General features: G+C 38.8%; 1 protein-coding gene across 1 annotated transcript in view; it reads right to left on the reverse strand.

The window, feature by feature from the left end:
* Nucleotides 11,597-14,273, reverse strand: part of RNF19A (ring finger protein 19A, RBR E3 ubiquitin protein ligase) — a 52,286-nt gene continuing 49,609 nt past the window's right edge. The window contains exon 10 of the mRNA XM_018058303.1: nucleotides 11,597-13,797. Coding sequence (XP_017913792.1) covers nucleotides 13,107-13,797 — 691 coding nt within the window. The 3' untranslated portion in view covers nucleotides 11,597-13,106. The remainder of the gene's footprint in view (nucleotides 13,798-14,273) is intronic.

Here is a 14,273-nt window from a genome sequence, read left to right on the forward strand (position 1 = left end):
ATCACAGCACTGTTTACAATAGCCAGGACATGGAAGCAAATTAGATGTCCATCAGCAGATGAATGGATAAGAAAGCTGTGGTACATATACACAATGGAGTATTACTTAGCCATTAAAAAGAATACATTTGAACCCGTTCTAATGAGATGGATGAAACTGGAGCCTATTATACAGAGTGAAGTAAGTCAGAAAGAAAAACAGCAATACAGTATATTAATGCATATATATGGAATTTAGAAAGATATAATGATGACCCTATATGCGAGACAGCAAAAGAGACACAGATGTAAAGAACAGTCTTTTGGACTCTGGGAGAGGGTGAGGGTGGGATGATTTGGGAGAATGGCATTGAAACACGTATATTACCATATGTGAAACAGATCGCCAGTCCAGGTTCGATGCATGAGGCAGGGTGCTCAGGGCTGGTGCATTGGGATGACCCTGGGGGATGGGATGGGAAGGAAGGTGGGAGGGGGGCTCAGGATGGGGGACACATGTACACCATGGCTGATTCATGTCAATGTATGGCAAAAACCACTGCAATATTGTAAAGTAATTAGCCTCCAATTAAAATTAATAAATTAATTTTAAAAAATTTACCAGAAGGACTGAAAGCTAAGGATGAGTGAAAGACTAACTTATCCTGTGCTGCAACTGGAAACAACGTGAGGATGCCTGCTCCTAACCATTCCCATTTAATGTTGTATTTGGGGCGGAAGCCAGGGAAATAAGGCAAAAAATAAAAGTTACTAAAGGCTTCCAGATTGGAAAAGAGGAAAGGAAGAAATAAAACTGTTTTTATTTGTAGACATGATTGTCTATGTAGAAAAATCCTACAGAATCTGACAAAAAGTTATTAGAATTAATAAGGGATGTACAAATTTGTAGGATTCAAGATTAATCTACAAAAATCTATTGTATTTCTACCCAAGCAACTTTGGAGATACTGCAGGTTTTGTTCCAGACCACTTCAATAAAATGAGTGTCACAATAAAGTGAGTTCTATGAATTGTTGAGTTTCCCAGTGCATATGAAAGGTGTTGCTGTTCAGTTCCTAAGTCATGTCCAACTCTTTGTGACCCCATGAACTGCAGCACACCAGGCTGCCCCGTCCTCACTATATACCCGAGTTTGCTCAAAAGTTACATTTATAATATACTATAGTAAGTATGCAGTAGCATTATGTTTAAAAAAGTGTACATATCAATTAAAAAATACTTCATCCATATGTAATATAGGTAGCCAATGGGAATTTGCTCTATGACTCAGGGAACTCAAACTAGGGCTTGGTAATAACCTAGAGGGGTGGTATGGGGAGGGAGGTAGGGGGAATGTTCAAGTGGGAGGGGACATGTGTATACCTATGGCTGATTCATGTTGATGTCTGATAGAAACCAATGCAATACTGTTAAGCAATTATCCTTCAATTAAAAATAAATTTAAAAAATACTTCATTGCAAAAAAATGATGCTAACCATTATCTGCCACAAAACTTCAAAGTTGTAAAAACACCATATATTCAAAGCACAACAAAGCAGAGTGCAATAAAAACAAAGTATGTCTATATATTATTAATGAATAATTAGAAATTGAGATTTTTTTTAAAAAAAGATCGCTCTAAAAACTAAAAAGCACTGTTTAAAGAAATTTTAAAAACTAAATAAATGGGCAGATAAAATGTGTTGTTCATGGGTAAGAACAGTCGATATTAAGATACTAATTTCCCCCCAATTGACCTACACAATAAAAATCCCAGCAGACATTTTGGTGGGAATCTAGAAATTCCATCATAAAAGCAGTATTCAGATCACTAGGAAACAATAGATTATATATTAATAACAGCAATTAAGGCAAATTTTAAAAATTAAATAATCTCACAAGAAATTAGGACTGTAAGAAAGCTGAGTACCAAAGAATTGAATTGATGCTTTTGAACTGTGGTGTTGGAGGAGGCTCTTGAGAGTCCCTTGGACTGCAAGGAGATCCAATCAGTCCATCCTAAAGGAAGTCAGTCCTGAATATTTTTGGAAGGACTGATGTTGAGCTGAAACTCCAGTACTTTGGCCACCTGATGTGAAGAACTGACTCCTTTGAAAAGACTCTGATGCTGGGAAAGCTAGAAGGCAGGAGGAGAAGGGGACTACAGAGGATGAGATGGTTGGATGGCATCACTGACTCAATGGACATCAGGCTGGTGATGGACAGGGAGGCCTGGCGTGCTGCAGTCTATGGGGTTGCAAAGAGTCGGACACAACTGAGTGACCAAACGGAATTGAAGTATTCTTTAGGAGGAGGGGAAGACCTTACCCTTAACTAGAGGCCTGAAATATATACTATTAGACGTATTTTTAAATAGAGCTATCATATGGCAAAAAAAAAAAAAAATAAAATAAATAAATAAATAAATAAATATATATATATATGAGTAAAGAGTGTATGGGAAGCCTCTGAGTTATCTTTACAACTTTTCTGTGACTTTAAAAATATTCCAGATAAAATTTCAGAATAAAAATGCGCAGCAAGAAAATTTAAAGTCAATAATCACATACTAGCTTTGGAAAAAATGTAATAAAAATATCTTAATAGCTACAATATGTAACATATAGCTATTATGATAACTATAATATATATATATTTATTGCAATAAAGATATCTTTCAAACTGACAATGAGAAAACAACTCAAAAAAACAGGCAAAAACATTAAAGTCAATTTAGATAACCACAAATTTAATACCACTATTTTCCTCCCCTAGTAAAAAGAAGGCCACACAAGATGATGTACAAATTCATTCATAGTCAGGGATATGAAAAATCAAGTAATAGATACTACTTTACACCAAACATCCTTGCAAAAACCATGAAGCTCCTAATATCTATTGTGAAATACAGCAGAAAGGGGATTCATGTATTGTTAGTGCAATTGGAAATTATGACAGCCTTCTGGCGAAGGCAGTCTGATAATCCTATTAAAATTAAAAATACATATACTTTTAACGTAGCTATTTGATTTCTATGAATCCATCTGCATATTCCAAAGTACCAGGAAACAAGGGCTTATGGATGAGGCTGATTCTTGCGGAGAGGAGAACAAAAGAGACACACAGTGAATACCCATGAATATGAAGCCAGCAGAGAGGAGCTGGAGCTTTATCCCTTGACTTGGACTGATTTCTATAAGACACTGAGAAAAATCACAATAATCCATACATATATGCACTATATGAGATTATATAAATGTGGAGAAAGCTATGCTATCACACATAACTTGGTCATTGAAGTGGTAATGTGGGAAGAGGGGCAGAGAAGAGAAAGAGGGAGAAAGAAAAAAGAGAAAGGAAAAGGGGAAGAAGGGGAAAGATAATCTTCTGTGCATATTTTATTTCAACTCTTTAGGACCCCATGGATTGTAGCCTGCCAGGCTTCTCTGCCCATGGAATTTTCCAAGCAAGAATACCGGAGTGGGTTACCATTTCCCTCTTCAACGGATCTCTCCAACCCAGGGATTAAACCTGAGGATCTTGCATCTTCAGCATTGGCAGGCAGATTCTTTACCATTAGTGCCACGTGGGAAACCCAAAAACTCTCAATAGCACTTGTCTCTAAAACATCAGTTCACACCTTACCTCTAAAGCAACAATGGTCTCTTTATTTAGCTGAATGTATTGCATTTTCCTTAAATGGAAAAACAAAAGGCCCCTGAAAATAAAAATGTCTGAGCTATACTGACCCTGGTGGCTCAATTGGTAAAGAGTCTGCCTGCAATGCGGGAGACCTGGGTTCGATCTCTGGGTTGGGAAGAGTCCCTGGAGAAGGGAATGGCAACCCACTCCAGTATTCTTGCCTGGAGAATTCCATGGACAGAAGAGGCTGGTGGGCTACATACAGTTCATGGGGTCACAAAGAGTTGGACACAACTAAGTGACTAACTTTTACACAGTTTATACTGACCCTGAGAAAAGATTTTCTGGTGATTGCCATACATCCTAGAAAATTTATGAATCAACCTATTTGGTGGTGGTGGTGGTGGTGGTTCAGTCGCTAAGCTGTGTCCAACTCTTTGTGACCCCATGGACTGCAGCACAACAGACTTCCCTGTCTTTCACAATCTCTCCGAGTTTGCTCAAACTTATGCCCATTGAGTCGGTGATGCCATCCAACCATCTCATCCTCTGTTACCCCTTTGTCCTCCTGCCCCCAATCTTTCCCACCATCAGGGTCTTTCATAATGAGTCAGATCTTCTCATCAAGTGGCCAAAGTATTGGAGCTTCAGTGTCAGCATCAGTACTTCCAATGAATATCTAGGGTTGAATTCCTTTAGCATTGACTGGTTTGATCTCCTTGCAGTCCAAGGGACTCTCAAGAGTGTTCTCCAGCACCACAATTTGAAAGCATCGATTCTTGGGCACTCAGCCTTCTTGATGGCCCAGCTCTCACATCTATGACAAGACTGCTGGAAAAACCATAGCTTTGACTATACAGACCTTTGTTGCCTTGAGAACCCCATGAACCTATTTGGTTAACCTTGTTAAAAGTGACTGCCACTGTTTTGTTTCAAAATTTATTCTAGTGGTCAACTGCATGAAGTGAGCCACCAACTCTGAGGTTTCGGTCCACACTCTCATGCCTTTACTGTCGTTCTGTCCTGTTGTAGCAGCCTCAAAGCCCTCTCCATAGATGGAGTACTTATTAAGCACACATAGGAAAAAGTAAAGACAGGATTCTTGCCCTCGAGAGCCTATAGTTTCTTTCTTTTAAAGGTTTCTGTTTTCTTAGTATTCTGAATTCAGAATTTGGAGGCACCTGGTACACATGGGGTTGTGAAATATCCAAGTTTTACCTTCTCCATGCAGGATAAAAGGTAGCAGAAACAGGTGCTCCAATATTATTACGCAAGAAGTGGAAAGAAAAACAAGAAAATCAGGACTATTGTTGGCACCAGACAACTGCTAATCTCCATGCTCCAGGATTAGTAAACTCTCAAAGAGGAACGAACATGCCATGCCATGCTGCTCATATATAAATGAAAAGGAACTGCTTACTAACCCTAAAAACATACCATGGGTCTCCATGGAACTGAAAAACAACTCAGAAGGTCCAGCCAGGTTTAATAGTAATTTCTACCAAACATTCACGGAAGACATAATTTCAGTCTTACATACTCTGATATTGAAGTTTATCCCAGGAGGTTAATTTAATACTTGGAGTCAAATTCACTATGTTAAAAACATTAAAGGAATAAACCACAATTATATGATAGGTGGCCCTCCCCCCAAAATAGTAGCCAATAACATATTTCCCAAGGTAAAAACTCTTGGCAACTAAGAGTTAAGTAAGAATTTAATAAATCTGATAAATGATATCTATAATATCTATAATGAAGTGAAGTCGCTCAGTCGTGTCCTACTCTTTGCGACCCCATGGACTGTAGCATACCGGGCTCCTCTGTCCATGGGATTCTCCAGGCAAGAATACTGGAGTGGGTTGCCATTTCCTTCTCCAGGGTAACTTCCTGACCCAGGGATCGAACCCGGGTCTCCTGCATTGGAGGCAGACGCTTTAACCTCTGAGCCATCAGAGAAGCCCTTTTAATATCTATAATAGATATCTATAATCAGTTCAGTTCAGTTCAGTCGCTCAGTCGTGTCCAACTCTTTGCAACCCCATGAATCGCAGCACGCCAGGCGTCCCTGTCCATCACCAACTCCCGGAGTTCACTCAGATTCATGTCCATCGATTTAGTGATGCCATCCAGCCATCTCATCCTCGGTCGTCCCCTTCTTATCCTGCCCCCAGTCCCTCCCAGCATCAAAGTCTTTTCCAATGAGTCAACTCTTCACATGAGGTGGCCAAAGTACTGGAGTTTCAGCTTTAGCAATCATTCCTTCCAAAGAAATCCCAGGGCTGATCTCCTTCAGAATGGACTGGTTGGATCTCCTTGCAGTCCAAGGAACTCTCAAGAGTCTTCTCCAACACCACAGTTCAAAAGCATCAATTCTTTGGCGCTCAGCCTTCTTCACAGTCCAACTCTCACATCCATACATGACCACAGGAAAAACCATAGCCTTGACTAGACGGACCTTAGTCGGCAAAGTAATGTCTCTGCTTTTGAATATACTATCTAGGTTGCTCATGACCTATCTTCCAAGGAGTGTCTTTTAATTTCATGGCTGTAATCACCATCTGCAGTGATTTTGGAGCCCCCAAAAAATAAAGTCTGACACTGTTTCTACTGTTTCCCCATCTATTTCCCATGAAGTGATGGGACCAGATGCCATGATCTTTGTTTTCTGAATGTTGAGCTTTAAGCCAACTTTTTCACTCTCCTCTTTTACTTTCATCAAGAGGCTTTTTAGTTCCTCTTCACTTTCTGCCATAAGGGTGGTGTCATCTGCATATCTGAGGTTATTGATATTTCTCCCGGTAGATATCTATAATAGATATCTATAATACCTAGTCAAGGCTATGGTTTTTCCTGTGGTCATGTATGGATGTGAGAGTTGGACTGTGAAGAAGGCTGAGCGCCAAAGAATTGATGCTTTTGAACTGTGGTGTTGGAGAAGACTCTTGAGTTCCTTGGACTGCAAGGAGATCCAACCAGTCCATTCTGAAGATCAGCCCTGGGATTTCTTTGGAAGGAATGATACAGAAGCTGAAACTCCAGTACTCTGGCCACCTCATGCGAAGAGTTGACTCACTGGAAAAGACCTTGATGCTGGGAGGGATTGGGGGCAGGAGGAGAAACAGGATGAGATGGCTGGATGGCATCGCTGACTCGATGGACGTGAGTCTGAGTGAACTCCGGGAGTTGGTGATGGACAGGGAGGCCTGGCGTGCTGCGATTCATGGGGTCGCAAAGAGTCGGACACGACTAAGCAACTGAACTGAACTGAACTGAATATATATATCTATATATTTACAAATGTAACTGAAACATAAGTATCATAATGGTTGAAATATTGAAGGGGTTCCCTTTGAGATGGCCAGAAAGAGAAATATATGATGTGATGATCAAAAAGATCTGAATCCTTGTTCTGCCACTTACCAGCTATGAAATTCTGGGCAAAACACTTAATAACTCTGTATCTCAGTTTCCTCATCTGTAAAATAGGGATAATGAGCATCTCCTTCATAGGGTTGTTCCAAAGAGTAAGGAACAATATTTTAGAAGTACATAGAAACTGTTTGACACTTTAAAGCACTGTGAAAGTGTTTTTCAAATAAAAAAATTCACAGATTATGATTGTGTATAAAGAAATCTCAAAGACTCTAGAGATAAAAAAAAGCAAAATCATTACAGAGAAATTAAGCTGTGGTTCTATACGCTAACAAACAGACTGCAAGGAGATCCAACCAGTCAATCTTTTTGTTTTTTTTAAATTTTACTTTACAATGCTGTATTTTGCCATACATCAACATGAATCCGCCACGGGTATACACGTGTTCCCAATCCTGAAGCCCCCCCCACTTCCCTCTCCATACCATCTCTCTGGGTCATCCCAGTGCACCAGCCCCAAGCATCCTGTATCCTGCATCAAACCTAGACTCAACCAATCAATCTTAAAGGAAATCAGTCCTGGATATTCACTGGAAGGATTGATGCTGAAGTTGAAACTCCTATACTTTGGCCACCTGATGAGAAGAACCAACTCATTGGAAAAGACCCTGATGCTGAGAAAGATTGAAGGCGGGAGGAAAAGGGGATGACAGAGGATGAGATGCTTGGATGGCATCACTGACGTGATGGACATGAGTTTGAGTAGGCTCTGGGAGTTGGTGATGGACAGGGAAGTCTGGTGTGCTGCAGTCTATGGGGTCGCAAAGAGTTGGACATGACTGAACTGAACTGAACTGAAACAAACAGAAAATGGTATCTAAAAAAATTAAGTACCTGGGGATAAGATTTAAGAAAAGATGTGAAAGATCTCAAGGGATAATTATAGATTCAGTGCAGTCCCAAGCAAAACTGGTGGAATGCAACATGCTTATTCTCAAATGTTTATGGGAAAGTGCTAAAAACGGTCAAGACACTCTCCAAGGAAAACAAGGTGGCTAACAGATTTCCAGATATCAAACAAATTCCAACACTGATGTCTAAATTGTCCATTAACTCACCTGGGGAAAGATTTCTTTCTAGAATGCTCATCCAATAGGTCTGTCTTCATAGTTTGTCCCTCACTTTTTAAAAAATCTTTGCACCAGTGTCACCTAAGAAGACTTCTTTCTAATTTGCCCTGGATAAAACAGCATACCCAATATTTCCAGTCACTTTCCCCTAACTTCATATTTTCATAACATCCACTATCTGACAATGTTTTAATGTATCTGTATATGTTTATTATTTATGCCACTCTCCTGACTATAAGCTTGCTGAAATCAGAGAATCTGGTTATTTGGTATAATGCTATATCTCCAGATTTACTTTCTTCATTGAATGAATGAATGAATAAATTGAAGTCACAGACATTCTGACTGGCATAGGAAATGTAGTGACTCAATTTGAACTAAATGTATACACTGCAAATTCTCCTTAATTATTTATCTGCTAAATGATGGCTACTAAAGTACTATAACTCTCCCCAGATTTAGAATACTATTTTGGGCTTCCAGAAACAACCAATATGTAAATAAAGGCTTTATACTTAAGGGAAATAAATGAAACAAGTCCATTAAAAGAGCCATATAAAACAGAACTGAGAATCTTAACTGATTCTAAAATTGGCAAAATGGCAGTAGTTTACCTACTTTGCTCATGTTATGTATAAATCAATAGCTCTGATGGTTTTCAACATTTATCTTATCCTTTGGTAATCTAAGTTTTTTTTTTTCTAATTGAAATAGAGTCTACATGCAATATTATGTTTCAGGTGTACTGTATCATGTTTTGACATTTCCATACACTACAAAATCATCACTGTGATGAACCTAGTAATGATCTCTCTCCATAGTTACTATAATAGTATTGACCATATTCTTTATGATGTATATTACATCTCTGGGGTTTATTTATTTTACAACTGGAAGTTTGTCTCTCTTAATCCTCATCACCTGTTTTGCCCAAAGCACCCTTCTTCCTCCAAATCTGGCAACCACGCATTTGCTCTCTGTATCAATGAGTCTGTTTTCTTAGTTTTCACATACGAATGAGACCGTATTTGACTTACTTCACTTAGCATAATACTCTATATCAAGTTGTTGCAAAGGGCACAATTTCATTTTTATGGCTAATATTCCATACAGACACACACGCAAGCACACACACATGTATATAGGTATCTACACCCAAATATGCACAGACACATATCCACATATCACACCTTCTCTATCCATTTAGCTACTAATGGACACTTAGGTTGCTTCCACATCTTGGCTATTGTAAATAATGCTGCTATGAACACAGCAGTGCATATATCGGAAAAGTGTTTTTGGTTCCTTCAGAAAAATACCCAGAAGTGGAATTGCTGGATCATTTGGTAATTCTATTTCCAATTTTTTGAGGGGCCTCCATACTGTTTTCCATTGTGGTTCTACCAATTTATATTCTCACCAACAGTACAGGAGGGTTCCCTTTTACCCACATCCTTGCCAATACTTACTTGTTTTTTGATAACAGCCATTCTGATAGGTGTGAGGTGATATCTCCTTGTGCTTTTAATTTGCATTTCCTTAATTATTAGTGATTTTGAGCATCTTTTCACATGCTTTTTGGCTATCTGTATGTCTTTTCTGGAAAAATGAACATTTTTCCAGAAAAATGCCAATCTTTTAAATGGAATTTTTTTTATATTGGTAAGAAATTTGATTTGATATTTGATATTCAGTAGGCTGCCTTTTCACATGGTAGATGATTTCGTTCACTGTGCAAAAGCGAATGGGTTTGACTTGGGCTCCTTTAGAATTTCTCCCTCTGCTCTGGGACTTGGAGCGTGTTGAGATTTTGCATGTGCCCTGTAGGAGCACCCCGTCCCACCCAGCCCCCCAGGTCTCAAAGGTAAGCCCAGTTTTTCAGAAAAGTAAGCTCAGTTTTTTAGCCTGTTTTTAAATCCCTGACCATATGTCCTGGGGGCTCATCTTTCCAGTGCAGAACTCCCGGACGAGGACCCCGCATGGACTCAGACCCGCCTCGCTCCTTGGGGAGCCCTCTGCGTATGTTATGTTTTTCCCATTTGGGGCCAAGGACTTGGGGGTGTGAGTCTGGACTATACCAGTCTCTCCCACTCCTACACATCTTGTTGTGGCTCCTCCTTTATATCTTTAGCTGTAGAGACTCTTTTCTGCTAGTCTTTAGGTGGTTTCCATAGATGGTTACTCTGTAAATAGTTGTAATTGTGGTGTACCTGTGGGAGGAGGTGATCTTGGAGTCTTTCTTCTCCATCATCATGAAGAACCTTTCCAAAATTTATATTTAACTAGAGAATATGCTATGGAAAATCTTTCATATTTACAAATTAACCTGATTTCTAGCAAAAGAATGAACTGTGTAAATTTAATATAAAAAGCTAATTTGTACATGTAAGAGAATTCAGGTAAACTGGTAGCACACACAATGACCAGTAGGGTATATGATCGTAATCAGTGTATTCTCTCACTACGATGTGATTTTCCCCACAGGCCTTAAAAAAAGCAAAGTATAAAGGGTCTTTAAAAGAGTCTAATGAATTAAGTGAAAAAGTGAAAGTATTAGTCACTCAATCGTGTCCGACTCTTTATGACCCCATTGACTGTAGCCCACCAGGCTCGTCTATCCATGGAATTCTCCAGGCAAGAATACTGGAGGTGATGAGTTAAGGCCTGTCTTAATTCTGTTGTATTCTCTCATGCTATGGTAGCCCAAGGTTGAGCTCCAGAGGAATCTGATTTGGTCCTTAATTAACCCAAGTTTGAAGGAACTTCTGAAGTCAATTGAAAGGTTTAGACCATTTTTAAAGTGAGACTGAGGTGGTACTGGCTGGGTACAACCAGGAGAGGGGACGGAATGAGCTGCACACACAGGCCTCCTGACGTAGCACCACTTTTGCCGTATTCCTCCTAAGATCATTTAGCTTTCCATTTAATCTTTAGTTTTTTATGAAATGTCGAGAAGGCAGTCAACATATTCATACATGTTACTTTCATGATGTATTAACTATGTAACAGGAAAACAGAAAAACCATCCATGTATTTTATAGAGGTTGTAAGAATACAAAGTGTTTTGCTCCAATTATTAGCTTGAATTTAACTGACTGTAGTTTCATAACCTAATGTTGCCAGAGTAGGATCTCTTAAAAGTTAAGATCTTTTTAGTTTTCAGATGAGGATTTATAATGCTTCTCTCTTCATAATTTAGTAACAGACCTATCTACTTTCCAAAGAATCTACTTTAAAAAAAAATGAAATTCTGTGGATGAAGAAAGCAGCTTCTTTCTGAAGGAAGGCAGGTCTTTCACATGAAGAAAGGATACTTTCAAACATTGTTTGTTGAGAACTTCAGCAGATGCCTCCCTCTGGGCTGAGACAAGAATGTAGAATCCTCTCAGTGGCTTGCAATATTTATGAATTTACCACACGGCAAATGAATGTTCCTGTTCTTATAAAAACGCCTGTGCACAAACCATACAGCAGCGATACATTAGTATTTACATTTATTTCATGTATGCAGTTTACACACTCACTATTGAACAAAATTGGAATGCAGACAAATATACAAATACCATAATAAGCATTATCAAATAAAATAACTGGCACTAGTGTTATAAGCATATTAATGGGCCTGGTGAGAAAAATGATGAAAGAAGACTGCAGCCCATGGCATTTTTCCTTTTATCAAAAGAAAACGCTTAGTAGCACCATAATGGTAATACTCAATAGAAACATATAGGATGGAATATTTTAACTGCTGATCACTGAGGTGAGCCTGTTTTACTTAAGTGAATTATACTGGAAGTTAACAGTACAGGCAATATTTTGGCCAACTTTTGTTTATGTCAGTTGAATATGTTCCATAAACAAAAGCAAGGGAAAATAAAGCCAGCCATACACGGACCCCTCCTTAGTACTTGGTACAAACTCTGCGCCATGCTTTGATTTCATGATTGGAGAAGATATGTGCTAAAAACTGAGGTTATTATGTAAAGTTGTTCACTAAAGCCTGAGTGTGTCTTTGGTAGGCTAATACTTTTTCAGCATTGTTACTGTAATTATACTGATGTTTCTCTATCCTGTATTTTTCTACATAATCCAAGGTGACTAGGAGGACATTATAGAAAACAATACAGCAAAACTCTCAAGCACGTAGGCCCTTAAATCCAGTCTATTCCCAAGGCACCAAGGATCAATGGGGTGCAAAGTTCCCCTTGGGAAAGGTGACTTTTTGTAATACTTATAAACTAATGGAATTTTATTTCGCAGCTTTGTATATCTTATTTGGTGCTGTCAGCATACTTAATTACCTACTTTTACACTTGTCTTCTAAGATGGCAACAATATACAAGCTAAATAGAGTACCAGGTATTTCTATTTCAAAGTTGTGCAAAACTGCCACAATCTTGCTCAAGGTGTCTAAGTATCCACATGGTAGCAAATGGGCTGCGTTAAGCTGTATATATCCACATTGCATATGAAGAAGAAATGAAATTTATGCCCAGTTATGAACAGAAATGTTACAAAGAATATCATATACTGAGAATAACCTGCAAGGTTCTTTAAACAGTATCCCTTAGTGGTTTCAATAAAATGTCACTAACCACTTATCCCTAAGCCTCAAGTTCTCTTCATAAGAATGCTGTAGAACTGCATTAGTACTTTATATTGATTATAAATTAAGCCAAATTTCTATCTAAATACACAAGTACGTGCTTCAAGCACTGATTTGTGGCAAACACACAAAACATAATTCTCTTAAGAATTATTGTCCTTACGATAATGCACTTTTAAAGCTTTCATTTCATAGTTTGGTAATTAAGATCCACATGAAACACAATGCTTTGCTGAACACAGAAAACGTTATCTGCATTATGCTTATGTAACCCGGCCTTTGCTGGCAACTTGAAACTTAAAACAGCCATCTGTAATTCAGCCAGCTCCAAACAAGGTTTTTCAAGTGGTAATTATTTTGCAGCATTTATAGGTCTATATATCAGTCTGAATTGCAACTTGTAATTCCACTGTCTGATGTGAGTGGTTGTTATTTGTTTCTTTTAGTGCACTGCCAAAATATAAATCAACACTGGGTTTTATTCCACTGTTACCATGTTCTTCTGCAATATGATTCAACTGTGGAACTTCTGAACATGAAGCAGTTTGGGTAAGCACAGAAATGCTACACTGATGGGGGGAATTTTCCAGTCGGTCATTTTCTACCTCAGGAAGAATGTTAACAGTAGCAAAGCGGGCGTGATAATCAGTGGAACCATGACTACAAGAAGTTTTCATGCTTTCTAGGTCAGAACAACTAAATTCAGAAAAGTGACTCGAGTGGGAATCTGCTACGGACGGCATACTGTCACTGAGGGATGGAGCCTCAAATTCACTTGAGTTCGTGCTTTGTTGTTCTAACAACTGTGCATCCATGTCCTCTCGGGTCTCATTTATCTTCATGTTACTCTTTTTCCTCAATTTACCACTTTTTGATTTCTTTCCTGCTGTTGCTTCTTTGGACCACTTGGTGGCGCTGGATTTACCTTCAGGCAAGCCACTGGAGGAACCCCCAGGATGGCTTCGGGTGGCACTGCCATCCTCCACACTGCTGCTTCCACTGTTGTGCCTGAACTTGGATGGCTTTGATTCAATATCTACTTGAACCTCCATACTGTTGCCTTCTCTGGAACATAAGTGAAACAAATATAAATTTCTGACTTCCTTTTTTTTTTTTTAATTAAATACAAATGTATCAAAGGGGGAGGATTTCTGGGTGAAATGTTAAAGACTGTATAAAAGCATCAGAACAAATTAATGCAGGATACATCCTACTCATGGAAAAAAGCTGCTCGAAATAAGAGAACTGTCTTTATAACAATGCTTCAATTAGGGGAAAAAAGAAAAAAACAAAAGCAACTACGCTCACTTCTTACACTGTTCCAGGTACTATGCTACCTTCTCCATTTTTTTTTCCAGAACAGTTGTATTGAGAGAGAATTTGCATATCATAAATTCACCTGTTTAACGTACACAATTCAGTGGTTTGTAGTATATTCACAGTTGTCCAATCATCACCACGATCGAACTCAAGAACATTTTCATTGTCCGCCAAAGAAGCCCTGTACCATTAGCAGCCAGTACCCATTCTCCCCCTCCCCT

The sequence above is a fragment of the Capra hircus genome, chromosome 14 (assembly GCF_001704415.2).
Source record: "Capra hircus breed San Clemente chromosome 14, ASM170441v1, whole genome shotgun sequence".
In the NCBI taxonomy this organism is placed as follows: Eukaryota; Metazoa; Chordata; class Mammalia; order Artiodactyla; family Bovidae; genus Capra; species Capra hircus.